Source organism: Myotis nattereri (genome assembly GCF_964212035.1).
Source record: "Myotis nattereri genome assembly, chromosome: 21".
In the NCBI taxonomy this organism is placed as follows: domain Eukaryota; kingdom Metazoa; phylum Chordata; class Mammalia; order Chiroptera; family Vespertilionidae; genus Myotis; species Myotis nattereri.
In genome coordinates, this window is record NC_138097.1 from 9,929,153 (window position 1) to 9,957,116 (window position 27,964).

A 27,964-nucleotide genomic window follows, 5' to 3' on the forward strand; every position below is an offset into this window, starting at 1 on the left:
GAATAGGTTTTGAACTTCAAGGCTATTCACACTCTAAAGCTACTCTGTTCCTATCCCACCTCATTCACAAATGCGTCAAGTAAAGAGCTCCTTCCATGAACTTGGGCGCTGGGCTTGGCATCGAAGATACAGCAGTGAGCAGCCCGGAGCGGGTCCCTGCCCTCATGTGGCTTATGGGCTGGTGGAGGAGTCAAGCAGATGATAGCACAAGCGATTGATGGATTGATTGTGCTAAGTGCTGCCAAGGAAAACGACCCATCACCCACAGTCCCATACTGTACACCCTCTATTCTAGCTCCTTCATCTCAGTGTCTTCCCACTTCCCCCTAGCAGTACGATATAGTGTAATGTTTGGTAGTTTTTTCAGTGTCTAAATGTAGTGGTTTGCATAGACGGAAGCACTTAGTAAATGTTCTGTGGAATTCCTACGCAGTCTAGGCATGGCAGATAGTAACCAGGAAGATTACAGTCCTTTAAAGCCAGTGTTTTATTTATTTTTTTAAAATAATTCTTTATTGTTGGAAGTATTACATATGCCACCTTTCTCCCCCACCGCCCCCCTACCCCCCCATCGGCCCTCTCCAGCCTACCCCACCCCCTACCCCAGGCCCTTACCTCCCCATTGTCTGTGGCCATGGGCCATGCATGTATGCACACAAGGTCTTTGGTTGATTACCACCCAGCCACCCACTCTCCCCTACCTGCACTCTGTTCCATGCTTCCATGTCTCTGGATCCACTCCGTCCATCAGTTTATTTTGTTAATTGGATTCCGCATATGAGTGAGATCATGTGATACTTGTCTTTCTCTGACTGACTTATTTCACTTAGCGTGATACTCTCTAAGGTCCCTCCATGCTGTCTCAAAGCAAAGCCAGTGTTGTGAACTGGACTAGAACTTGGGATTGATTTGCCTGTGACTGAGTCTGTAGTGCATAAGTCACTTTCACATACCCAGGGACATTCAGTGGGTTGACCAAATAAGGTTTTTTCAAATAGTGTTTTTTCATTCTGTATTGTAGCATTTTATTCCTTGCACTACTTATAGTTAAATGTCTCTTCACCCTAATGCAGTAATTTGCTGAATGCCAACAATGCCAACAATGCTAACTGTCCGACGTTTTATTTGTGTTATTGATGATTGGTGAGTGATCAAAACAAACCCAGTGGATGATGGATACTTACTGTGCTGCTTTTATTTCTCCTCAGATTTTTTACCCAGAAACTACAGATATCTATGACCGAAAGAACATGCCGCGATGTATCTATTGTATCCATGCACTCAGGTAATCAGATTTTCTTGGTAAAATAAGCAGTGCACAGAGGACAGATCAGTGGTTGCCAGAGGTGTGGGTTGAGGGATGGGTGAAATGAATGAAAGTGGTCAAAAGGTACAAACTTCCAGTTATAGAATAATTGAGGCCTGCCGATGTAATGTGCACTGTAGTGGCTATCCTATATAATAAAAGGCTAATAAGCAAATTGACCCAATGGCAGAACAACCGATTGGTATGATGCACACTGACCACCAGGGGGCAGACGCTCAGTGCAGGGGCTGCCTCCTGGTGGTCAGTGCGCTCTCACAGGGGGAGCGCCGCTCAGCCAGAAGCTGGGTTCACAGCTGCTGAGCGCAGCTGCGGTGGCGGGAGCCTCTCGCACCTCCGTGGCAGCGCTAAGGATGTCTGACTGAGGGCTTAGGCCCAAGGTAGTGGGCCTAAGCCATCGGGATGTGAGAGGGTGCAGGCCAGGCTGAGGGACACCCTCCCCCCACCACCGTCCCCCAGTGCATGAATTTCATGCACTGGGCCTCTAGTAGTTAATAATACCATGTTGTATATTTGAAAGTTGCTAAGAAAGTAGATCTTAAAAGTTCTCATCACAAGAAAAAAAATTTATAACTATATTTGGTGACAGATGTTGACTATCATTTCAATATTATATCTATGAAATCATTATGTTGTATACCTGAAACTAATAATGTTGTATGTCAGTCATATCTCAATTTTAAAAAGCAGTTTAGGAATAACATCTGAATTGACTATGTAGTTTTTTGCCTATGAAAAAGGGGTAATGAAAAAGGTTGTGCATTAGCTTCAGAATTTTTAAGTAGAATAGGATACTATTATTCTAACAAAATGGTGAGAAACAGCTGTGTTTTTCTAGGGTGCAGGAAGAAAGGATTATTTATTTCCATAAAAGAAGATAATTCTGGTGTGAAAACATAGTATAATCTTTCATTATTGATCTGGGGTTTCTGTGAACTATGCATTTCCCACAGGATGCAGTCCCTTTTTAATTAAAATCTCTTAAAAATTACAAAAAAAATATATACATTTGAAACTTTTATTGTTTATCATTTTGTTTCAAGCTGATAAGCTGAATTACAAAATAAACTATGTCTTGATGCTCTTTAGTAGTACAATCAAATTTTGTCAACATCTTCAAATAATACCAGGAAATATCAAATGGTTGATTTATAATTTATTTAGTTATTTACGTCCTCACTAAGCCATTTGTTCATTAAATAAATTTTATGCCAAAGAAATAAATAGAAACTGAAACAAAGAAAAAAATTTTTTCACCATTTTATAGTAAACTAGAGGCCCAGTGCACGAAATTCATGCATAGGTAGGGTCCCTGGGCCTGGCTGGTGATCAGGGCTGATCGGGGGCCTTCTGGCTGCCGGCCGGGGCTTTCCTTCATCTGTGCTGCCTCCTGGTGGTTAGTGCATGTCATAGCAAGCGATCGAACTCCTGGTCGAACTCCCGAGGGGACAATTTGTGTATTAAGTTTTTATATATATAGATTTGGAAGATGACTTAGAATCAACAAAGTACAAATCGTAAGGAAGAGACGATGTATATGGAGGCGGGTTTAGGATGGGTGGGAGTAGGTGCTTATAATAGTATTTCGGAGTATTCCCCATTTACATGATGGCTGTGGGACGAGAGGAGAAGGCAATGGGACATGCGTGTGAGAGTTTTTGCTCGGGCTGCTCATTTTATGTAGCATGCTGTATGCGTGCTTCATGTTAGTTATATTTACATGAATGTATGTATAATATTGACATTGTATAATAAGTAGCCTGTTGCCTTCATTGAGATCAAACATGTGCCAGATGTTGATTATCACCAGAACCCACAAAAGTGTGAAACCCACAAAAGAAAGACTATCCCTCAGGACTAGGGAATCTCTTCTGTGGACCACGGCATTAACCTCCTTTCTAGAAGGTTCCCTCCGTAGGCTCTTTCCTCCTGGTCCATCTGCCACCAGAGCTATCTTTCCAGAACAGCCCTGCTTATATCAGACCCTCCATAAAATATTGGATGGCTCCGTTCCAGGCTCACCCGCAGCCATTCCCTCCTCTGCAGCTGTGCGCCCGTCTTCCTACCTTAGTGCCATGCTGTGCCTTTGCCAGACTGCCCTTCTCCCCCTAACACCTCAGATACATTTTTTTAAAAAAACTTGTTATCTTTCAGGCAGAATTAGCTACTTCCCTGCTTTGTGCTCCTCTAGCATTACTTTGTGGCAACCCCTTCCTTCAAGTCTAGTGCTCGTTACATTGTACGCTGGTTATTTGTTCTTAGATGTCACTTGCTTTTTGTGGACTCCTTGGGGGCAAGAACTGTTTCCTTTAATTCTTTCCTTATCTTTGTGTCTGCAGCACTTAGATGCCTCGCGTATATAGTAGGTAAACAAAAAAAAAATGTCCAAATCATACATTATAGCAAGTTTTCCTGCCCCTCCTTCAGCTGAAGGGGAGACTCTCTGCCCTATAAATAAATGTACAAGGGAAGTGGTACTTGCCCTTTATCAGATGACTTTATGTTTGTCTTGGCTGAGCCGGTCAAGCCTTTGCTCCATTCCCACTGTCTGTGAAATTTTATGATTTCTCCAGCTCATGCCTTTGTCTAAACTCCTGTAGTTTGTGGGGGTTTTTTTTGGTCTTTAGTTATATGTTATTTCTTCCATAATTTTAATCTTTCTCTCTGTTACATTATTAGCATTTTAGGGACAGAGGTCATGCCTTACATTCCCCCCCCCCAGGGCACACAGCATAATGTTGAACAAACAATGGTAACATGAGGATTCTTTAAAATGTTTAGGAATGGGTGATATCTAGGGGAATTTTCATAGTGTAGGAGTTTGACATGTGTGAGTCTGCGTCAAAACCAGATGCATTCTTCGGATTAAATACGTGTTACGTGAGGTCTGCCCGTCTATAACCTTGAGAAGGCCGTGCCTCCGAAGGGGACCTGAACTTGGCAGGCACAGCTGGCGAATTCCTCTCTGCCAGCTCTTAGCCACTCGTCCCTGCAGTGTGACCTGGCTCCCAGGTCCTCAGATTCTCCGAAATGGAGATGAAGAGTTAACTGTGCCTTTCTAATGACGGAGGCCGGAGTCCGAAGAGAAAGGGAGGAAGTCTGCTATTGTTCGCCATTTCTCTCAGTGTGCAGTCCATGCTTAGAAAGTATAAACAGAGCAGTGTGTTCTGCTTGGCGGCTTCTGATTTCTTTCCTCCCTTAATAGTGATTTTCCCGGAGGGTGGCGTTGGCAACACTTGATAATATGTAGGAAGCGTGTGTCCCTGCTTGGAGCCTCTTCCCCATAAAACACAGCCTCGTTCAAGGCAGGCTCCTCACTTCACTCCACTGGGCGAGGCACCGCTCCCTTCTGGGTCAACAGTAACAGAAGCATCATCTCCCTGTGTTCTCCTCCCTTCCCCCCCCCCCCTGCCTTTCAGTCTTCACTGGCATTATTCCAGCCATAGCCACTGTATTTAGTCACCTGAAAAAATTACTCTTGTAGATTACATTCTACTCTCAGATAAGACCCCCATTCTCCATTATTCCAATTACATGTGTATATGCTATCTTTCTAAGAACTGATTTTGGGATCACATCCAGTGGTTCTCAACCTTCCTAATGCCGCGACCCTTTAATACAGTTCCTCACGTTGTGGTGACCCCCAACCATAAAATTATTTTCGTTGCTACTTCATAACTGTAATTTTGCTACTGTTATGAATCGTAATGTAAATATCTGATATGCAGGATGTATTTTCAGGGGTCGCAACCCACAGGTTGAGAACCGCTGATAGACCCACAGATCTTTATCTTAAATTAAAAAAACAAACAAAAAAAAACCCCTAAAAGCCCTGAGAACTAAGTTTAACTTCGGTTCAACCTCATTTGTTGGCAAAATCTGATCAAAATTCATTGAGGTTATTTAGATTTCATGTACTTGGTATGTTTATATGGATATTTCTCTGCAGAAAAGTAATATATTTGTTTAGGGGGGCTGCCTCAAAGCTTGCTGGGGTTGTTTTATAATCCTGTGTACACTGTAAACCTTTCTGCTATCTGAGAAGTCCTAAATCCATATCTGGCCCAAAGATTTTAGATATGGGATCGTGGGCCTGTACTAGATTCTGCTTCCTAATCAGCTGCTGTGTTTGAGTTTCAGAGCCTTTATTAATCATCTTTTAAAACATATATTTTATTAATTTTAGAGAGAAAGGGAGAGAGAGATAGAAACATCAATGATGAGAGAGAATCATTGATTGGCTGCTTCTGGCTCGCCCCTTACTGGGGATCGAGTCTGCAATCCAGGCTTGTGCCCTTGACTGGAATTGAACCCGGGATGCTCTATCTACTGAGTCAAACCAGCTAGGGCTAGTAATCATCTTTGAGATTAGCATAGGGACTTCAGAGTTACTCTGCTGTTGGCAAAGATAACTGAAATCCGGATAGGCTAGCACAGCTCCTCCCCCCCCCCCCCCCACCCCGTTGCTGTAACATACCACTTAAATAGGAAAAGAGAAAAGGAAAGGAGATCTGAGCTCCGTTATAGGCTGATGGGCAGGGGCACCTAACAGCTTATTTGTAAAAGTGGGCGCAGGAGAACGGGAACAGAGCCGGAGAAGTGGGGGTGGACCGTTAGCATTTGTGAAGCTCCAACTTTGAGGTTTAGTACTTTCGATTTTGGGCAAGAAGATCTAGGTGGCCATGACGATTGCACCCATAGCTTCAGCATCTCCTTAAAATATTCCTAGTACTCAAAACGAGATCACGGAAAGATGGCACCGGGGCCTTACCTACTTTTCACACGCTGGTGATGTTGTTGTAACACCTTTAATTTACTGCCGAGGACATTGAAAGCTAACACACTTCTTAAGGCTGTGAAGGTGACATTCACTTTCCTGTTTTAAAGTAGGAATAAGAAGAAGAAATTCCTGGAGAAAAAGAACTCATACTTTAGGTAGAACACATTATGTGGGTAAAATATAGAAAGGAACATGTTATACACCGAGTGGCCAGATTATTATGACCACCCCATCTAGTACTTCATTGACACTTCCAAAAATACTGAATATTGAAAACTTCCTAAGCAAATACTCTCAAGGTTTTATTATTATTATTATTTGCATAACTAATTCACTTCATTGTACCGAGGGGGTGGTCGTAATAATCTGGCCACTCAGTGTATGTACAGGAAGTTAGTAGCTTTTCTGGTTTGGGAAATTTATTTAATAGATTCAAAATCTTCTGAGAGAGGAACCTTATATAGTTCCATCTTGAGCGTTGTACTCTGAAGAAAAGCACTTAATCATAATATGATTTATACTTGTACTTACCTGAGAAAATTATTAGCTACTGTGGATGCATAAATTGGAATGTGTGTTCAGAACATTTGTGGGTTTTTTTTTGTTTTTTTAGATTATACATTTTTTTATACAATATAAGTTCTGAACAGTTCTGTGAATGTAATATGCATTATACATATTTCTGTTTAGATAATACTGAGGTTTATAGATTATTTGCAAACCATTTTACTGAGTTTCTGTGGTTTGTTTTTTGGATACTTTTTTAAAAGTATATATTCTTATTAATTTCAGAGAGGAAGGTAGAGGGAGAGAGAGATAGAAACATCAATAATGAAAGAGAATCATTGATCAGCTGCCTCTCGCACACCCCCTGCTGGGGATTGAGCCCACAACTCGGTGTGTGACCTCCTGGTTCACAGGTCTACGCTCAACCACTGGGCCCCTCCAGCTGGGCTTTTAGATACTTCCTATATCCTCCCTTATTGCTGGACTGTCAATGTCTTGTTCATGGCCATCCCTATAAACTGTCCTTCTGATGTCTTCTCATTTATCGATTCTGATGTGCTGGGGCCTTACAATCCAGTTAACTTAACTCGGGCTTATAGGAATTTATTTATTTATTTATTCATCCAGCCCCTCTGAGATACTGATTGATATTTATTAATGTACTAGAGGCCCGGTGCACAGATTTGTGCACCAGTGGGGTCCCTCAGCCTGGCCTGCGCCCTCTCACAATCTGGGACCCCTCGGGGGATGTCGGACTGCCGGTTTCGGCCTGATCCCCGCAGGCCAGGCTGAGGGACCACACCACCGGTGCACAAATATGTGCACCCGGCCTCTAGTATGCATATAAGATCTTTGGTTAATCTCTTCCCGCCCTCCCTCCTTCCCCCTTCCCTCTGAGACTCATCAGTCTGTTCCATGATTCCATGCCTATGTGTTGAGCATCTGCCCCCTGGTGGTCAGTGTGTGTCATAGCTACCGGTCAAGCCAGCCGTGGGCAAACTACGGCCCGCGGGCCGGATCCGGCCCGTTTGAAATGAATAAAACTATTGAAAAAAAGACCGTACCCTTTTATGTAATGTTTACTTTGAATTTATATTAGTTCACACAAACGCTCCATCCATGCTTTTGTTCCGGCCCTCGGTCCAGTTTAAGAACCCATTGTGGCCCTCGAGTCAAAAAGTTTGCCCACCCCTGGGTCAAGCAGTCAGCCAGTCACTTAGGCTTTTATATATATAGATGCAAGGCTCTGAGTAGACATTGGTGAACAAGGCTTTTATTTATTGTCCCTGCCTTCATGAAGCCGAGAGTCTAGTAGATTTTAATTTAAGAGGAAAGTATATATATATATGTACTCTATTTAAAACTCTTAAATTACCTGATACTTTTTCATTGGTAATAAGAATTCAGTTTATGTTTTTTTAATCTGAATCATTTACATGAGACTTTTCTAAAATGTCTTGTTACTTCAAACATTGATCGCAGGAAGGTAACCCAAAGTGAAGATTCTTCACTTATATTGATTATATTAACATTTATATTAACATTTAATCACATACTAGATTCCTACTGGAACTTGGATTTGAACTTGTGTCTACTGATTCCCAGCCCAGTGCCCTTTGCATTACATTATGTGACTTTTTAGGACAATGTTATTATGTAAAACTAAAAAAGGCTCTGAGGTAAAGTATGGTAACTGCAATGGGGAATATTGTGGTGTCCTGGGAGTCTCTGTTCAGAATGTTTCCGTCATATATATATATAAAATTATTGATTTCAGAGAGGAAGGGAGAGAGGGGGAGAGAGAGAGAAATACCAATGATGAGAGAGAATCATTGATCGGCTGCCTCCTGCACGCCCCGCTCTGGGGATGGAACTCGCAACCCGGGCATGTGCCCTTGACTGGAATCGAACCTGGGACCCTTTAGGCCGCAGGCCGACGCTCTATCCACTGAGCCACACCACCTAGGGCTGAATGTTTCTGTTCTTTATGCTGATTTCCCCCTTTAGGAACAGCAGGGGCAGGTATGGCTGGAGGCCTAACTCTTTGCATATTTGTGTTTTCTAGTTTGTACCTGTTCAAACTAGGCCTGGCTCCTCAGATTCAGGACCTGTATGGAAAGGTTGACTTCACGGGTAAGGAGTTGCACTCCCAGCAGGAAATACTCAATTTATGTGGAAATAGCCTGGAGAGTCAACAAAACCGATCTTCATGATGCGGGGCTTTAAAAATACTCTGGCAGCAGAGATGAAAGCAGTATAAACAGCGTTCCCCTCTGGGTGGAGGAAAGAACACTAAAATTGGGATTTCAGGCTCTTTCCTTTCAGTTATGACCTGGGTATGATTTGTGAGTCTTGGTTTTCTTATATCTAAGTTGGGGATAATATTAGCGCATATATATATATATATATATATATATATATATATATATATATAGTATTAACACGTATCTTTAAGTGCTTCTGCGCTGTGAAAAAAGCCACTCCTCCAACCCTTTCCTTCCAACAGGCATCTCCTGGGGGCAGAGCCAGGGTGGGGGAGTGAGAGGAGGCAAGGACGACACTTTTGTAATTTTTACGTATTTGGGTAATTTTAGTTTATTAGCTTCCTCTGAGTATCTGCTGTAGTCAGATGCTTGAAGAGATGGGGGCTCGGGGGGGCGGGGGGGAAAAGACCAGAGGTGATATTGGTTAGGGGTAGGACAGATTCAAATCTTTCAAACTGGTGATTCTTTCATAGGCCTGGGCGTATAAAAAGCGGCAACGAAACTCCTATCTGTGCTGGTTTTCCTCTCAGGGAAGTCGTTCACCAGACCTGGGGCAAGGGCCTGGCCTTCCATTGTTGTTTTCTTTATCACTGGGCTTCCTGCCGTCGAAACGAAATTGTTCACGAAATTGTTCAATAGTCGCTAGTGGTTTTGACTGTAAAACTGGAGATGCCGACCGGCTTGGAACGAATTCACTTCTCATGGCGCTTCCTTTGATGTCGCTCCACTCATAGGTTCATCGTGGGGAATGCCATAAGTAGGCGTTCGGAAAAAGCAGTTTTCAGCAGGGCCATTCTCCTGCTATAGTTAATTTTTTATGCTCTTGATAATAGTAATAATAGTTTACTCCTCCTGAGCGCATGTTATGTACCAGGGACTGTGTTAAATGCTGTCTCATTAATCCTCTTAACAGCCCTGAGGGGTAGGGTCCATCTTATCCAGGTTTTGTAGCTGAAGGATCTGTTTCCTTCTCTGAGTTTTGGAAAGGCGCTTAACGTGTCTGCCCGGGTCTCACTTCTCTCCTGTAGAAGAAGAAATCAACAACATGAAGATTGAGCTGGAGAAGTACGGGATCCAGATGCCTGCCTTCAGCAAGATCGGGGGCATCCTGGCCAACGAGCTCTCCGTGGACGAAGCTGCACGTAAGGGAGAAACGGGGCTCAGATGGGATTGTTGCCACCACTTTCAGTGATGGGTACTTTAATGATGGTCTTGGACGTTAGGAGTTTTGCTAGCAAGCTTAGGTCAGTAGATCTAGGTGTTTTTATTGTTGCTTGTGTTTTGTTTTTAAATATATTTTTATTGATTTCAGAGAGGGAGAGATAGAAACATCAATGATGAGAGAGAACCATTGATTGGCTGCCTCCTGCATGTCCCATACTGGGGGTCGAGCCCACAACCTGGGCACGTGCCCTTGACTAGTATCAGACCTGGGACCCTTCAGTCCGCAGGCCAACGCTCTGTCCACTGAGCCAAACCGGCTAGGGCGTGTAGATCTAGTTTTAAACACCGCTATTGTCTTTTATGCTATTGTTTGGAAATAAGTGATTGACTTTGATTATAATACGAACACTTAGTGAGGTCTACGTTTCAGTGCCTCTTTGAGGTGCTTGTTTTTTTATGGTGTTTACGTGATGATGAAGGGCGAGCATTTCCCTAACACCTGCTCCTTGCAAGGCTCACTTGTGGATATTTCCCTGTGAGTTTCCAAATTCAGCGTCCCACATGTGGCTCAGAACGTTGGCTTTGTGCATCCTCAGGAAGGGACCGGGCTTACAGGACCCAGGGAGCCACTCCTCCAACCCCAGGTGTTATTTCTCTATGAAAGCAAGCCCCCTCTGTCATGTTGTGTGGCAGGGTGGTTGTGTCTGTGTAACGTATATATCTCTATACTCTATATATCCCTATACTCTGTATCACTCGGTGTTCTGTGTTCTTAATCTATTTGTAGTCCATGCTGCCGTTATCGCTATTAACGAAGCTGTGGACCGTAGAGTTCCCTCAGACACATTTGCAGCTTTGAAGAACCCCAACGCCATGCTTGTCAACCTTGAAGAGTCCTTGGCTTCCACCTACCAGGACGTCCTCTACCAGGCCAAGCATGACAAAATGACAAATGCCAGAAACAGGGTAAAAGTGGAACATCTCTCCTTTCTTTTTATTAAATATATTTTATTGGTTTTTTACAGAGAGGAAGGGTGAGGGATAGAGAGTTAGAAACATCGATGAGAGAGAAACATCCATCAGCTGCCTCCTGCACACCCCCTACTGGGGATGTGCCCGCAACCAAGGTACATGCCCTTGACCGGAATCGAACCCGGGACCCTTCGGTCCGCAGGCCGACGCTCTATCCACTGAGCCAAACCGGTCAGAGCTCTTCTTTCTAATTGATGTTCTTTTCTCGTTTGATTTTAAAAATCCATTTTATTGAGGTATAATGTACAGGATAGTGAAATTCACTCATTTTAAGTGTATGGTTTGACGAGTGTTGACAAATACATGGGGTTATGTAACCATCACCTAAAACTTGCCAGGCCCCTGCAGTAAAAGTCTGTCCTCCACGCCTCACCCCTGACCCCAGTCAACTACCAACCTCTTTTTATCACTATAGTTTTTCCCTGGGAAATTCATATAAATGAAATGGATTTATACAGGATGTAGTCTTTTGGCCTTAGATTCCACTTTGACTTCTACTTTCTTCTTGAATTTTGTGCAAACCAATGAGAGGGTCTGAGAGCTGGTCTCTGGATGGGCCCGTTCTGCGCAGTATGAGGCAGGGCTGTGTGGGCAGGACAGGTTCGCTGGAGCTTCTCTCGTCTGCCCGGCGCTGGGGGAACCTAGGGCTTGTCTTTAAGGGGACCTGCTTTTTATGCTTTAGTTATAGTACTGTAGCAATCCACTTTATTCTGTACTACGGAATTTATTCTTTTTTTTAATCCTCACCCAGGGATATTTTTTCCATTGATTTTTATTTATTTACTAGAGGCCCGATGCATGAAATTCATGCAAGGGGCACAACCCTCGTAGCTGCAGTGGCTTGCCTCGGCCCTTGCAGCCCTGGCTTTATCCAGAAGGTCATCTGACAGGATGTCCGGAAGGTCGTTTGGCTGTATGGTCTAATTAGCATATTACGCTTTTATTATTATAGATTTATTTCTTTATTATTATGAATATATTTTTATTGATTTCATAGAGGAAGTGAGATGGAAAGAGAGAGAGAAATATCAGTGATGAGAGAGAATCATTGATTGGGGGATCGAGCCCACAACCCAGGCATGTGCCCTTGACCAGGAATGGAGCCTGGGATCCTTCAGTCCATAGGCTGACTCTCTGTCCACCAAGCCAAACCAGCTAGGGTTCCATTGATTTTTAGAGAGTGGAAAAGAGAGAGAAAGACAAGAGTAAAACATCAATGTGAAAGAAACACATGAGTTGGTTGCCTTCTGCATGCACCCCAACCAGGGCCTGGGCCGGAGAGGAGCCTGCAACTGAGGTACGTGCCCTTGGGCAGATTCGAACCCATGACCCTTCAGTTTGCAGGCTGATGCTCCATCCACTGAGCCAAACCAGCTAGGGCTTTACTACGGATTTAAGGCACCTCCTTTCCTTGCTCTTGGTTCTGTTACGGTGGGGGAGGAGTTCAGTGCCTTTCTGTGGTCTCCTTAGAGAGCTGAGCTAATCTAATCGCACTTTTAACTCGTTTTCAGACAGAAAACTCGGAGAGAGAGAGGGACGTTTATGAGGAGCTGCTCACTCAAGCGGAAATTCAAGGCAACGTAAACAAAGTCAACAGTAAGTGTGACCCTGAGCCAGGCACCTGAGGGGATAGCAGTACTGCGAGTGTTGATCTGTTCTGGACGGATGACTTAGTTTATTTCTTGTAGGCATTAGTGGGCTTGCTTAGGAACTGCTGCTTGTGACTGTGTTTTGTATTTGTGCCTTCTGTTAGCTGTCGCTGTCTTCAGGCGGGTCCTCACCCCACCTGCTCTCATTGCTGTAGCTTCTAGACCAGTGGTTCCCAGCGTGGGGCACACGCCCAACAGGGGGCAGTTTGAGTTATTAACAGTGGATTTTTTGCATTTCTTATGGTTCTAGGGGCCTCATAGACAGTCTGTAAATATATATTGTGACATAGTTATGCATTTCAGTTCTCTGTTATGTTTTGGAACTTCATTTGTTATATTTTTCATATCACTTCATATTATTATTTTCTTAACAATCCCTTAGTGACTTCTTCCTCAGTTCTTCCACTGTCCTTTCATTCTTTTATCTTTCTCTTTCATGGATGCCATGTTCTTTGGAAGCTTGTTTATTTAGACCAAGTTCATGGCCTTTGAGGCTTCTTCCACGTGAATAGTTCACTTTTTGAATAATAAGAATTATATGCCATGGGGGGGTGGCGGGGTGGGATTCAGGACGTTAGAGATGCTTAGTTGGGGCGTGGGCAAAAAAAGGGTGGGAACCACTGGTCTAGACTGATCATTTTGGCTTGTTTCACTCTCACCCTGTGTTATACATGTAAAAACCCTGAAGAGCAATTTTATTCTTTTTATTTTTAAAGTAATGCACAGCTTTACTTTGTTTTTCTTTTAGGGACTAGTACAAGTTATCTAGAGGTAAACAATAAACAAAAAACCAGACCCCTGTCACCTAGAAATAACCACTATTGATTTTTCTTTTTAAACATATTTTATTGATTTTTTTACAGAGAGGAAGGGAGAGGGATAGAGAGTTACAAACACTGATGAGAGAGAAACACGATCAGCTGCCTCCTGCACATCCCCCACTGGGGCTGTTGCCTGCAACCAAGGTACATGCCCTTGACCGGAATCGAACCTGGGACCCATCAGTCTGCAGGCCGACGCGCTATCCACTGAGCCAAACCGGTTAGGCCACTATTGATTTTTTAATGCATGTCCCTTTCAAAACACATATTTAAACACAAATGAGATTGTACTATTCATATTGATACTTGCATATGTGTTGCACACTTTGGAGAAATTTAATTTCTTTTTTGAGAAAATTAATTTCTTGAAAGTGTTATTTTCATGTTGTCTCTCTCCCGCCCAAGAGCCTGCATTGGTTCCTTATGACTTGCCAGACCCTGTGCAGAGCCCTAGCATACAACTCCATGGAGACCCATCTACCCAGTCGCCTCCTGTGTTTATTCTGTTCATTTCATGGCTCATTAAGAGCCTGGCTCTGGAGTTGGACAGACCTGGGGTTTGGTCTCTTGTCCTCCTCAGCAGCGGTGTGGCATCGGGCACCTGGAGCATAGAATCATGCAGATGATGAGATAATGTATGTAAACTGCCTGGTACTTAGTAAGTCCCCAATAAATATTAGTATTATGAATGCTTTTTTTAAAAAATCATGTGATCTCCCTGCTTAAGGCCTTCATATCTTATCTCTTTTCTAATCTGAATTGTACCCGGCATTCAAGATCCAGTTTAATTCTGACTGTAGTACCTATTCCAGCTCACAATATACATGTCTTTCAAATTTTCCATAGCACAGATAGACTAAACCACACAATTTTTTTTAAATTTTTTTTTATTGATTTCAGAGAGGAAGGGAGAGGGAGAGAGAGAGAGAGAAACTTCAATGATGAGAATCATTGATTGGCTGCCTCCTGCACGCCCCCTACTAGGGATCCAACCTACAACCCGGGCATGTGCCCTAACCAGGAATCTAACCGTGACTTCCTGGTTCATAGGTCAACACTCAACCACTGAGCCACTCAGGCCGGGCCAGTTTTCAATTTTCATAATTAAATATTTTGGGTAACAATTGGTTAATAACATTTTATAAGTTTCACGTGTACAACTTGATCATAGGGCATCTGCATACTCCATTGTGTGCTCGCTACCCGAAGTCTGATCTTCTGTCACCATATCCTTGACCCTCCTCTGCCCTCTCCGCTCTCCCTTAACAATACTTTTGGAACAAAATTGTCCCAACATGTGGTCCATTTCTGTGGGAGACCTTCTCCTGTTTAGTCGTTCGCTCCAGACAACCACTCGGCGTTTCAGAGGGAACTTAGGCCTGTACTCGTGTCGATGGGTGCCTCTGACTTTGCCCCCACAGCGGTGCCAGGCTGTCTGCATCTGGAAGCTTTTAAATAGGCCCAGGGCCTGCGCGCTCCAGGAATCTGTTACCTCTGATGAGCAGCCTGGCAGGAGCCCCTGGGAGCTCGATGGCTTCAAGGTTCTTTCCAGTCCCCAGATCTTAGGCGGCTGTGCCGGCCCAGAACAAAGGCGGCCTGATTCTGCTCCCTAATCTGAGTGGAGAGGTTGGTTTGGGGGAAGGAAAACTCTCCTGGGCTGTTAATGTTAACGTAGTGTTTTCTCAAGCGCTTGCCTTCTCCCTCCGCAGCGTTTTCTGCGTTAGCAAACGTGAACCTGGCTTTGGATCAGGGAAGCGCCCTGGCCCTGTTCCGGATCCTGCAGTCCCCAGCGCTGGGCCTCCGTGGGCTGCAGCAGCAGAACAGCGACTGGTACCTGAAGCAGCTCCTGAGTGACAGGCAGCAGAAGCGACAGGTGAGCAGACCCGGGTGCAACCTGCGGGGTGGGTGCACCTCCGCCTGAACCCGTGCTGTCGTGTTAAAGACACTTCGGAGCCATCTTTTTCTAGTGTAACCTTTTCTCCTGCATAGAAATTAGGTTTTTATTTATTTATTTACTTATTTTAACTAAGAACTTAATTTAATAGAGACTTTTTTTCCAGCTTTAAATTTTTTTAATGGGATACTAACATAGAATGAGGTTGATTGATGTAATGTAATAATTTAAAATAAAAGATCAACCTTGCCTTAGTTTGCACAGTTCACAGTTTTGTCTCAGATGTTTATTTATGTTTTGTTGTTGTTTTTTAATCCTCACTGAGGTTGTGTTTCCACTGATTTTTAGAGAGAGTGGAAGAGAAAGGGAAAGACAGAAATATCGATTGGTTGCCTCCTGCACGAGCCCCGACGAGGGCCTGGTTCAGGGAGGAACCTGCAACCAAGGCACATGCCCTTGACTGGAATCCAACCCGGGACCCTTTGGTCCATTGGCCCACGCTCTATCCACTGAGCCACACCGGCCAGGGTTAAATTAAATTTTCAAATGTCCTCAGGTAGCCCTAGCTGGTTTGGCTCAGTGGGTAGAGCGTCAGCCTGCGGACTGAAGGGTCCTGGGTTCTATTCCAGCCAAGGGCACATGCCCACATGCCCAGGTTGCGGGCTTGATCCCCAGTAAGGGGCGTGCAGGAGGCAGCCAATCAGTGATTATCTTTCATCATTGATGTTTCTGTCTCTCCCTCACCCTTCCTCTCTGAAATCAATAAAGATATATTTAAAAAGAAAGAGCTGTCTTTTAAAATAAATCAATCAATAAAATGTCCTCAGGTAAAATACACATTGTCTTTGGCTGTGTTTGGTTTTAGAGTTGTAAATCCCCTGAACATAGGTGATACCCACCTTCCCCATCTAACCACCCCTTCACCCGCAGCCTTCCCCTTCTTCCCCCACCAAAACCATCGGGGAAACCTGAGTATTTTACACCCTCACTTCAGGAATGTCTGCTTTAAAAAACCGCACCTCACTATTTCCTCTGGCCAACACTGGGGAGTTGCTCACTGCACAGCAGATTGTGTGTGACTGTTTTTTCTTTTTTTTTTGGGGGGGGGGTAGGTTTCAGAACAGATATGAGGGGCTTTCTCATACATTTGACAAACTCCCAGCGTGTATTGGCCAGAGTGAGTAGCATACGTGTGCTAGTGATTCTGTAACCATTTTATCTCAGGACATTTTGATGCTTCTCACAAAATATCTCTTTACATGGACTGGCATCCAGAAAGTCGCTCTCCCCCCGGCGTGGCCGGGCTGCTACTGGCCCCGCGGCGCTCTGTCCCAGTGACTGCTGCGGAGGGGGGAGAACTTGGTCTGGAGGCAGAGGCGGGAGCCCTGTTGACAGGAGTGTCCTTTGCTCTCCTCAGAGTGGCCAGGCGGATGCCCTGCAGAAGGAGGAGCTCCAGGCGGCGGTGGATGTCGCCAACAGCACCGCCCAGCAGTACCAGAGAAGTAAGCCCCCCCGGCTGGGCTCCCGGGCTCCCGAGGAGGGGAGGGAAGAGGCTTCATGTCATTGGAGGTCTGAGGTCACCCTTTGCGCCACCCCAGCCTCCGCGCCGTAATCCACCACCAGGCGCCTCTGACAGTGGGGTTCCTCCCGTCACGGGGGCTCCCCTCAGCGAGTAAGCACCTCGGCTGGTCAGGGAAACGCCTGCAGCAGGCGAGAGTCGGGGATTGACGGGTGAGATCTGGAGGATGAGAGAGAAGGATGTTCCTAACACATTGCGGACGGATCACGAGAATTCTCGCTTCATATTCACAGTGTTTTACAAAGCATCCTACTTTAAAAAGAGAGTAGTTTGTAAGGACAGGTAATAAATAACTTCAAAATGCAATGGGTATTTGATTTTAAAGCGTGCCTTTAACATTTATTTGAAACGCTTTTTGTACTCATTCAGTAGAAACTTATCTGGCCGCTGGGTAAAGCTGGCAATGGAGCTACTGGTCCGCAATGTGCTAATATGGGCAACGGGGAAGGAGTGTGAGCAGGTGAGAGGTGTGTGGAAGGACAGCGCTTGGGAGCAGGTTTCTGGAGGTGTTTGGCGCTGGGTGGGGTACGGTCAGGCTCGGGGAGACGGTGGAGAGCGCTGAGTGGCAGCTGCAGCAAAGGAGGAGGTTTTAGGCGAGAGTAGTGCTGGCTGCGGGTGATTTGGAGCAGAAAGAAGGTCTAGGTGAGGAGGCTGCTTTTAATAAAGGCTTTGTTGCGGTGCAGTCCGCATACCTACAGTTCACCCCATCCAAAGGAGACCGCCTTCTAAAGACGGGAGTTCCCCTTCGGGTGGCAGGTCATCCTCGGAGCGCACCTTCGCTCTGTGACAGCTGGCCTCTCCTTCCCCTCGGGCTCCCTCAGCCAGCTGTGTTTCTGACCCCGTTCTCCGCCAGGGCTGGCAGCCGTGGCGGCCATCAACGCTGCCATCCAGAAGGGCGTGGCTGAGAAGACGGTTCTGGAACTGATGAACCCCGAAGCCCAGCTGCCCCAGGTGTATCCATTTGCTGCTGATCTTTACCAGAAGGAGCTGGCGACGCTGCAGCAGCAGAGTCCTGAAGTAAGTGAGCTGGGCCTGCCCTGCTTGTGAGCAAAACGCAACAGGAGGGCCCGGCCGGTATGGCTCAGTGGTTGAGCGTCGACCTATGAGCCAGGAAATCACAGTTTTATTCCCAGTCAGGGCACATGTCCAGGTTGCAGGCTCGATCCCCAGTGTGGGGCGTGCAGGAGGCAGCCGATCCATGATTCTCATCATTGATATTTCTCTCTCTCTCCGTCTCCCTTCCTCTCTAAAACAATAAAAAAAAAACAACCACAAAACAAAACAGAAAGCAGTGGGAGGGAATTGAACACCCACATCGTTAGGGGCACCAAGTTGTTTTGTTTTGTTTTGTTTTAAACATATTTTATTGATTTTTTTTACCAAGAGGAAGGGAGAGGGATAGAGAGTTAGAAACATCCATCAGCTGCCTCCTGCACACCCCTCACTGGGGATGTCCCCGCAACCAAGGTACATGCCCTTGACCGGAATCGAACCTGGGACCCTTCAGTCCGCAGGCCGACGCTCCATCCACTGAGCTAAACCAGTCAGGGCGACACCAAGTTTTTTAACCAGAAACGTAGACCCCGTGGTGGTACTCCTGCGTGTCTCTCACTCGGTGCCCCTCTCGCCCTCTGTGCAGCACAGCCTCACCCACCCCGAGCTCTCCGTGGCGGTGGAGATGCTGTCGTCCGTGGCCCTCATCAACAGGGCCCTGGAGTCGGGAGACATGAACACGGTGTGGAAGCAGCTGAGCAGCTCCGTGACGGGCCTGACCAACATCGAGGAGGAGAACTGTCAGAGGTGGGTGCCGAGTGGACTGGATCCTCTGACGGCTGGAACCTCCCAATGGGTCGGCCGTCAGCTCTGGTTTTCTTCACGGTCGCTGTGATCATCTTTTTTTTTTTTTTTTTTTCTATTTCGATTCATTTTATACTTTATCATATATTCTGACAAAAGCCATAATAATCTGGAACATCCTCTGAATGGAGTCCACCTTCATACTTCCTCACTTGTCCCAAGACTGTTCCGCTGGTTTGTTCAAACCGGGACCCGGTCTGGGACCATGTGTTACTACCTCTGTTGTGTCCCTTGGGTGACTTTGAGTCCAGAATTGTCCCTTTCTTCACGACACTGATTTGTCAGAGAGATGGGGCCAGTTGTCCTATAAAAGGCCCCATCATCTGGTTCTGGGTGCTTCCGAAGACTTGTCTTATTCCTGTAAGTTGGAAATTATGTCTAAAGGCATGTCGAGATTTAGTTGAACGTTTCTGGTAATGTATGTGTTTCACATTTTCTCATATCAAGACTCCTGTGAAATCTACTGTCCTGCCATTAACAATACTAAGATTGGTCTTTAGGGGACAGTTTATCTCTCTAGCGGATGTCTGTGTATATCTCTCACTAGGTCATAATCTCTTTGCACCTTTTGCATCAGCAACATGCGCAGTTCCGCATTAACCACTGGCTCAGTACGTTTGACCCCAGTTGATAATCCTTGCCTAATCGGTACTTCAGTAAGAGCTGCCGAACGATGACTTGTTGATACATCATTCCCCCCTACATTTCCTAGCTGGTGGGTGGCCTTATTTCCTTACCTTGGAGCTGCTGCCTCTCTCTGATTCTAGAGTTGGTCTTACTTGGAATTGGGAGGCTGTTAAGAATAAATAGGTGATACCCTTCCATGTTCACATTCTCTTTAAGGTAACTCAGTCCCTGAACTGGCCTCTAGAATATGTCAAACTGAGGGGTACTGTAACTGTCTGTGTTCTCGGATACTTTGCCCACTGTTCCCTCCCTCGCCCTCATTGCCCCCGCGCCCCTCCCCCCCCCACGTCTTCTCATTCCTGTCACCCACAGTGATCCTGAAGGTCCCTTTGATTCTGTTGCACTTCATTGTCTTTGTTATTGGGGGATGGGGCAGGTATCTGGATGAGCTGATGAAGCTGAAGGACCAGGCACATGCAGAGAAGAACGAGTTTATTACGTGGAACGACATCCAGGCTTGCGTGGACCACGTGAATCTGGTGGTGCAGGAGGAGCACGAGAGTGAGTAGTCCGTTCCCATCCCCCCAAGTGTCACGGTGCAAGGCGGCGTGATGCCATGAGCTGGTTCTATGACTCCTGGGGGGATTTTTGAAAATTGAAATATATGTGTAACTCAAAAGCTAAGGTTGGATATAATTTTCAAAACACCAGGCAATAGTTATCATGAGGTATGTAGGTCATAACTAAAAATTTCAGGGGATGGTCTTCGCTGATTTGGCTCAGTGGATGGAGCATCAGCCTACGGACTGAAGGGTCCCGGGTTTGATTTCGGTCAAGGTCACATGCCCGGGTTGTGGGCTTGATCCCCAGTAGGGGGCATGCAGAAGGCAGCTGATCAATGATTCTCTCTTATCATTGATGTTTCTATTTCTCCTTCTCCCTTCCGCTCTGAAATAAAAAAAATAAAAAATAATATATATATATATTTTTTTTCAGAAGATGAACAGGATTTTTATTTTTTTTAAATTTTTTTTAAAAAATATATTTTATTGATTTTTTTATAGAGAGGAAGGGAAAGGGATAGAGAGTTAGAAACATCGATGAGAGGGAAACATCGATCAGCCGCCTCCTGCACACTCACCACGGGGTATGTGCCCACAACCAAGGTACATGCCCTTGACCAGAATCGAACCTGGGACCCTTGAGTCCGCAGGCCGACACTCTGTCCACTGAGCCAAACCGGTTAGGGCAGGTTTTTTTATTTTTAAGTGCTATTATAACAAGTAGTACTGGCACTAACTTCCTGGAGTTGGGTTGTGTTGATGGGTTGAGGGTACGGTCCTGCCACTTCAGGCGTCAGCTGTGAGTCCTGGACTTCTCAGGTCACAGCATTTCTGAACCACTTGCTATATATTCAAGTGTTTCCTCCACCCACTCAGGGTCAGTAATATCTAGATTGACTCCCAGAACTCAGGGAAGTGCTATATTTATGAGTCTAGTTTTATTAGAAAGGATACAAATCGGGACCAACCAAAGGAAGAGGTCTGTGGGGCGATGTCAGGTAGGGCGTCCTCAGGCTGTGCCCGCTGCCAACACATCGATGTGTAGCACAGCCAGGTAAGCTCACCTGAGCTTCGGGGAGCCAGCATTTTTATCGGGGCTTCCTTACAGACGAATGATGGTTGTATCATTGGCCATGTAATTGAACTTAATTTCCAGACCACCTCCCTCCCTGGAGATAGGGAGGCTGGGCTAACGTATCACATGGCTCAAAGCCCCACCCAGTCTTCTAATCACATGGTTGGCCTTTCGAGCATGGCCAGCCCCCATCCTGAAACTACCTAGGGGCCCACCGGAAGTCACCTGGCTAGCATACACTCAGGGGTGGTTCCAGGGCCTGGCATGAATGACAAAGTTATTTTTGTCACTTGGGAAATTCTAAGTGTTTAGAGCAGTGGTTCCCAACGTGGGGCACAGCCCCACAGGGGGGCAATTTGATTTTTAAGGGGGGCAATTCGAGAATGAGTTATTAACAATGAATTTTTGCATTTCGTATGGATCTAGGGGCCTCATGTATTGTGACATAGTTATGCATTTCAGTTCTCATATGTTTTGGAACTTTATTTGCTATTTTTTATATCACGTCATATTATTATTTTTTAAAACAATTTCTTAGTGATTTCTTCCTCAGTACTTCAGCTGTCCTTTCGTTCTTTCATTTTTCTCTCTCATGGATGCCATGTTCTTTGGAAGCTTATTTAGACCAAGTTCATGGCCTTTGAGGCTTCCTCCACGTGAATAGGAGCTTACTTTTTGCATTATAAGAATTACTAGAGGCCTGGTGCACAAAATTTGTGCACTGGGGGGGGGGGTGGAATCCCTCAGCCCGGCCTGCACCCTCTCGCAGTCCAAGAGCCCTTGGGGGATGTCTGACCAGAGGCAGGAGTGGCTCCCACCACCACCACTGCGGTCACCAGCCGTTAGCCCAGCTTCTGGCTTAGCGGCGCTCCCCCTGTGGGAGCACACTGACCACCAGGGGGCAGCTCCTGCGTTGAGCATCTGCCCCCTGGTGATCAGTGAGCATCATAGTGACCGGTTGTTCCGCTGTTCGGTTGATTTGCATATTAGCCTTTTATTATATAGGATATGTCACAGGGGTGGGGCGTCAGGATTTTATTTTACTTTATTTTTTTTTTTAAATATATTTTATTGATTTATTACAGAGAGGAAGGGAGAGAGATAGAGAGTTAGAAACATCGATGAGAGAGAAACATCGATCAGCTGCCTCCTGCACATCTCCTACTGGGGATGTGCCCGCAATCCAGGTACATGCCCTTGACCGGAATCGAACCTGGGACCTTTCAGTCCACAGGCCGACGCTCTATCCACTGAGCCAAACCGGTTTCGGCGGGGCGTCAGGATTTTAGAGATGCTTAGGTGGGGTGTGGCCAAAACAAGGTTGGGAACCACTGGTCTAGAGGCCCTTTTCCAGGAACGAGGGAGAAAGACCAGCCAAAGTTTTGATTACACAATAGAGCCCTTACTGAAGTAGCACAGCTGACTGAGATGCCATGGGAGTGAGCGTTTGCAGTTTACTTTGTGTCCCTTGTGAGAAACATTCCACTGATTTAGTGGAAAGAGCCTTGCGTGGAGCAGGGCGCCCCGGGCGTGGGTCCTCCGTCTGCCACTTGTGTGCTGTGTGATCTTGGAAGAGATCCCTAAGCCTCATCTTTTTCCTACAATAATATTGAATTAGGTGACTGGTTAAGATCCCTTGAACTCTGACTTTTTGTAAGTCAAGAATGGTTAATGCTACACTTTGAAATGTACCTGAAAACTATACTAAAAAGCCAGTTTCATCAAAATCTTCACACTTTGAAATATATATACATATTTTTTTTATTGATTTTAGAGAGGAAGGGAGAGGGAGAGAGAGCTAGAAACATCAATGATGAGCGAGAATCATTGATCGGCTGCCTCCTGCATGTCCCACACTGCGGATGGATCCTGCAAACCGGGCATGTGTCCTGACTGGGAATCAGAACGTGACCTCCTGGTTCATAGGGTGACACTCAGCCACTGAGCCACGCCGCTGGGCAAAATCTTCACACTTTTAAGTGAGAGCGATCACACATAAACACTAAATTTAAAGAGACCATGCTGCTCAATATTATGGATGGCAAATTATGGTTTGAATCATGGCAATGCTTGGGTGGGTTCATGTGTACTTAGCATGTTTACAGACCGATTTGTTTATGGAATTTCTTCAAGAAATGACCTTTGTTTCTTCCCCTTCAGGGATTTTAGCCATCGGCTTAATTAACGAAGCCCTGGACGAAGGTGATGCCCAAAAGACCCTGCAGGCCCTGCAGATTCCTGCAGCCAAACTGGAGGGCGTCCTGGCCGGAGTGGCCCAGCATTACCAAGACACGCTGATCCGAGCAAAGAGAGAGAAAGCCCAGGTGAGTGGCATCAGAAGGGTCGCTTCTGTTCCGGGAACTTCCTTCCTCCAAGCACCGAGATGCAGGTGTGACGCCTCCCCTGATCCCTCAGGGACTGCTCCCGGGCACCTCACGCTCAGAGCTCTGTGGGGACACAGGGGTGAGGGACATAGACTCTGTCTCTTGGAAGCTTTGCTATTTTACACATTTGGCTATTTTTTTTATTGTTGTTGTTTGTCAACACATCTCCCTGTCTCTGAGTAAATTCTGCATTTAAATATAAGACCCAAAAATACATAAGTAAGCCCTAGCTGGTTTTGCTTAGTGGATAGAGTGTCGGCCTGCGGACTGAAAGGTCCCGGGTTTGATTCCGGCCAAGGGCAGATGCCCAGATTGCAGGCTCAATCCCCAGTAGGGGCCATGCAAGAGGCAGTTGATCAATGATTCTCTCTCATCATTGATGGTTTTATCTCTCTCCCCCTCTCCCTTCCTCTCTAAAATTAATCCTATATAATAAAAGCCTAATATGCAAATCAACCAAACAGCGGAATGACCAGTCATCAGCCGTGAACCCGGCTTCTGGCTGAGTGGCGCTCCCGCTGTGGGAGCGCACTGGCCACCAGGAGCAGCTCCTGCATTGAGCAGGATTGGACCGAAACAGGCTCTTTAACATCCCCGAAGGGTCCCGGATTGCGAGAGGGCGTAGGCCAGGCTGAGAGACCCTACTGGTGCACAATCGGGACAGGGGAGGGACACGGGAGGTTGGCCAGCCAGGAGGGACCGTGGGAGGGCTCCAGGGCATGTCCGGCCCGTCTTGCTCAGTCCCGGTCAGCCGGACCCCAGCAGCAAGCTAACCTACCGATCAGAGCATCTGCCCCTTGATCGTCAGTGCACGTCATAGCGACTGGTCAACTGGTCAACTGCCCCTGGTGGTCAGTGCACATCATAGCCAGCGGTTGAGCGGCCTTAGCATATCATTAGCATATTATGCTTTGATTGGTTGAATGGACAACTGGACATTTAGCATATTAGGCTTTTACTATGTAGGATGATACATGTAAGTTTTAGTACATCATGCCACAGAGGATTGTGTGTTTTTTTAACAGGTTTATTGAGATATAATTCATTTACCATACAGCTCATCACTTTAAAGTGTACAATTCAGTGGTTTTTAGTGTATTCACAGAATTGTGCAAACATCACCATAACCAATTTTAGAACATTTTCATCATGCCCAAAAGAAACCCAGCACTCATGGTCACCGCTCCTCATTTCTCCTCAATCTCTCCAGCCCCAGGCAGCTACGAGTTTACTTTCTTTGTCTGTTCTGGACGTTCAGTATAAATGGAATAATGCAGTATGTGGTTCTTTGTGACTGGCTTCTTTCACTTAGCTTGGTTTATCCAAGTTGTAGCATGTGTTAGTACTTCAGCTCTCTTTTAAAAAAAATATTTTTATTGATTTCAGGGAAGAAGGGAGAGGGAGAAAGAGATAGAAACATCAATGATGAGAGAGGAAAAAAAATGATGAAAGAGAATCATTGATCAGCTGCCTCCTGCATGCCCCCTATTGGAGCCCACAACCCGGGCATGTGCCCTTGACCGGAATCGAACCCGGGACCCTTCATTCTGCAAGCCGATGCTCTATCCACTGAGCCAAACCGGCTAGGGTTACTTTATCTCTTTTTATTGTTGGATAATACTCCATTGTTTGGAATATTGTTCCATTAATGAGTTGATGGAAATATGGCTTGTTTCCACTTTATTGCTATTGGAATAATGCTGCTCTGAACATAAAAGTTTCCCAAAGTAATTGTAACACGAACCCATCTTTTAAAAAGTTTGTCTTGCCTCTCGGCTAGTTTGTTGAAGAAGTGGACAAGATTTATGCCTCTGTTTATGCTGTTGCTGAGCAGGGAGTTAGTTTGTGTGTAGTCGGCCCTCAGATATCAGTTGTGTGATGAAAGCATCGTTACCTCTGTTTCTCTAATTGTCAGTAGTCTCTTTTTAAGTTCTTCCTAACTAACAGCAATTATGTAGGGGGGACCACAACTTTTTTTTTTAAACTTAGAAGATCCCTCCAGTGAGGTTCTCATAGCAAGCGAAGAGCTGAAGGAAATTCTTAATTCAGGCGGTTAGATTCTTTCTGGGAATCCAAATATAGAAAAACAGACCAAGGCATCTGTGTGATTGCAGCTTTTGTACACCAGCCCCCATGGTTTAGGGGTGGAGGAGTTGTGGGTGATATGATGATGTTGATAAATCTCCTTTGATTCCCTTGTCATCAGAGTACAGTAGTTAACATCACCATGTCCTGATCATGTAAATGCAGCCAGTACCATGCTTCATGTAAGAGGCACATTAATATGCTGAGTGTCAGTTGATCCTGTGGTGAGGGTTGAATCATGACTCCTGTTTTGTAGCCAGGAAATTGAGACAAAGGGATCAATGATGTTACTCACTCAAGTGAGAAGCATTTGGCTGTGGGGAAGTTATCAATGGAGGTCTCTGTCTCCGATAATCAACTTGGGATCAATTGGATCAGTTCTTCCCAAACATTTTTTTAAAATATATTTTTATAGCCCTAACCGGTTTGGCTCAGTGGATAGAGCATCGGCCTGCAGACTTAAGGGTCCCAGATTCAATTCCGGCAAGGGCATGTACCTTGCTTACGGGCATATCCCCAGTCGGGGGTGTGCAGGAGGCAGCTGATCGATGTTTCTCGCTCATCGATGTTTCTAACTCTCTATCCCTCTCTCTTCCTCTCTGGAAAAAATCAATAAAATGTATTTTTTTTAAAAATCAATAAAATATATATTAAAAAAAAATATATATATATATTATTGATTTCAAAGAGGAAGGGCGTGAAAGAGAAAAAGATAAACATCAATGATGAGAGAATCATTGATCGGCTGTCTCTTGCACGCCCCACACTGGGGATGGAGCCTGCAACCCTGGCATGTACCCTGACCTGAATTTGGACCCTGACCTTTTGGTTCATAGGTCAACGCTCAACTACTGAGCCATCCTAGCTGGGCCCCAAACATTTTTTTTTTTAATATTTTTTATTGATTTCAGAAAGGAAGGGTAAGGGAGAGAGAAACATCAATGATAGAGAATCATGGATCGGCTGCCTGCTCCACGCCCCCTACTGGGGATCAAGCCCACAACCCGGGCATGTGCCCTGATCGGGAATTGACCCGTGGCCTCCTGGTTCCTAGGTCACTGCTCAACCACTGAGCCATGCCGGCTGGGCAGTTCTCCCCAAACTTGGCTGATCGTCAGAACACTTTAAAAGTTATTTTTAAAATGCAGATTCCTACGATTTATACTCTTGTTTCTGCTCATTCAGAATCTCTAACTGGGGTCCTGGCTGTAGTGATTCTGTATAGACCCCAGTGGTGATGTTTGTTTTTGCTGCCATATAAGTCCACAAGGAATCTTACGTTTGATTGACAGAGAAGTGGACTTTGGGAGAATAAACTACGCCAGGTTCCATGTCTAAAAAAGGAAGCTAGACTGAGGCTCTAACTTCTGCCTGCTCTCACTCATGCTCTGAGCCTTTTGGTAGGGTTGTGGGAGTTAAGCTATTAGAGGATGTGACTAGAGTTTGAAGCATTTCCGTTTGCTGTGGAATAATTTTACAGAGGACGGGGGTGGTGTTAGAGGGAATTTGCTCAACACTGCCAGGTCCGGTTGGGTGGACTACACATTAGATGGAATAGCCTTTTTTAGGCCTCAGCTTAGCTTGTAACTATGTCTGGGCCTTCTTGAAAGTGGTTTTAAAAATAATAATCTGCCGAAACCGGTTTGGCTCAGTGGATAGAGCGTCGGCCTGCGGACTGAAAGGTCCCAGGTTCGATTCCGGTCAAGGGCATGTACCTGGGTTGCGGGCACATCCCCAGTGGGAGATGTGCAGGAGGCAGCTGATCGATGTTTCTCTCTCATCGATGTTTCTAACTCTCTATCTCTCTCCCTTCCTCTCTGTAAAAAATCAATAAAATATATAAAAAAACAAAAACAAAAACAAAAAAAAAAAAATAAATAAATAAAAATAAAAATAATAATCTGATTTCCAAATTTATCAAGCAAAAGGTCTTAATTTAACTTTGACCTATAGTTCTCTTATGGTATCTTTGGGTCTCGCTTTGGTATCAGGGTAATACTGACCTCATAGAATGAATTGGGAAGTTTGCCGCCTCCTTCTTTGCTTTAGAAGAGTTTGTAAAGGATTGGTGCTAGCTTCCTTAAACGTTTGGTAGAATTCACCAGTGAAGCCGTGTGGTCCTGTGTTTTGGGCTTTGTTTTTGCAGGATATGTTTTGATTGTTATTCCATCTCTGTATTTGTTATAGGTCGATTCAGACTTCCTCCACGTATTCTTTCTGCCTCTTTTTCTTCTTGTCTTGGGGATCCCATTATGCATATATGGATATTATTGATGGTGTCCTCGGTTCTCTGAGGCTTTGTTCATTTTCTTGATTCTTTTTTTTTTAATATATTTTATTTATTTTTTACAGAGAAGAA

General features: G+C 45.2%; 1 protein-coding gene across 1 annotated transcript in view; it reads left to right on the forward strand.

The window, feature by feature from the left end:
• Positions 1-27,964, forward strand: part of IQGAP1 (IQ motif containing GTPase activating protein 1) — a 104,587-nt gene that overhangs the window by 45,119 nt on the left and 31,504 nt on the right. The window contains exons 5-15 of the mRNA XM_081114735.1: positions 1,209-1,285; positions 8,677-8,744; positions 9,904-10,017; positions 10,827-11,005; positions 12,583-12,667; positions 15,251-15,414; positions 16,853-16,937; positions 17,868-18,031; positions 18,654-18,814; positions 19,935-20,059; positions 23,297-23,460. Of these exons, the coding sequence (XP_080970861.1) occupies positions 1,209-1,285; positions 8,677-8,744; positions 9,904-10,017; positions 10,827-11,005; positions 12,583-12,667; positions 15,251-15,414; positions 16,853-16,937; positions 17,868-18,031; positions 18,654-18,814; positions 19,935-20,059; positions 23,297-23,460 (1,386 nt within the window). The remainder of the gene's footprint in view (positions 1-1,208; positions 1,286-8,676; positions 8,745-9,903; positions 10,018-10,826; positions 11,006-12,582; positions 12,668-15,250; positions 15,415-16,852; positions 16,938-17,867; positions 18,032-18,653; positions 18,815-19,934; positions 20,060-23,296; positions 23,461-27,964) is intronic.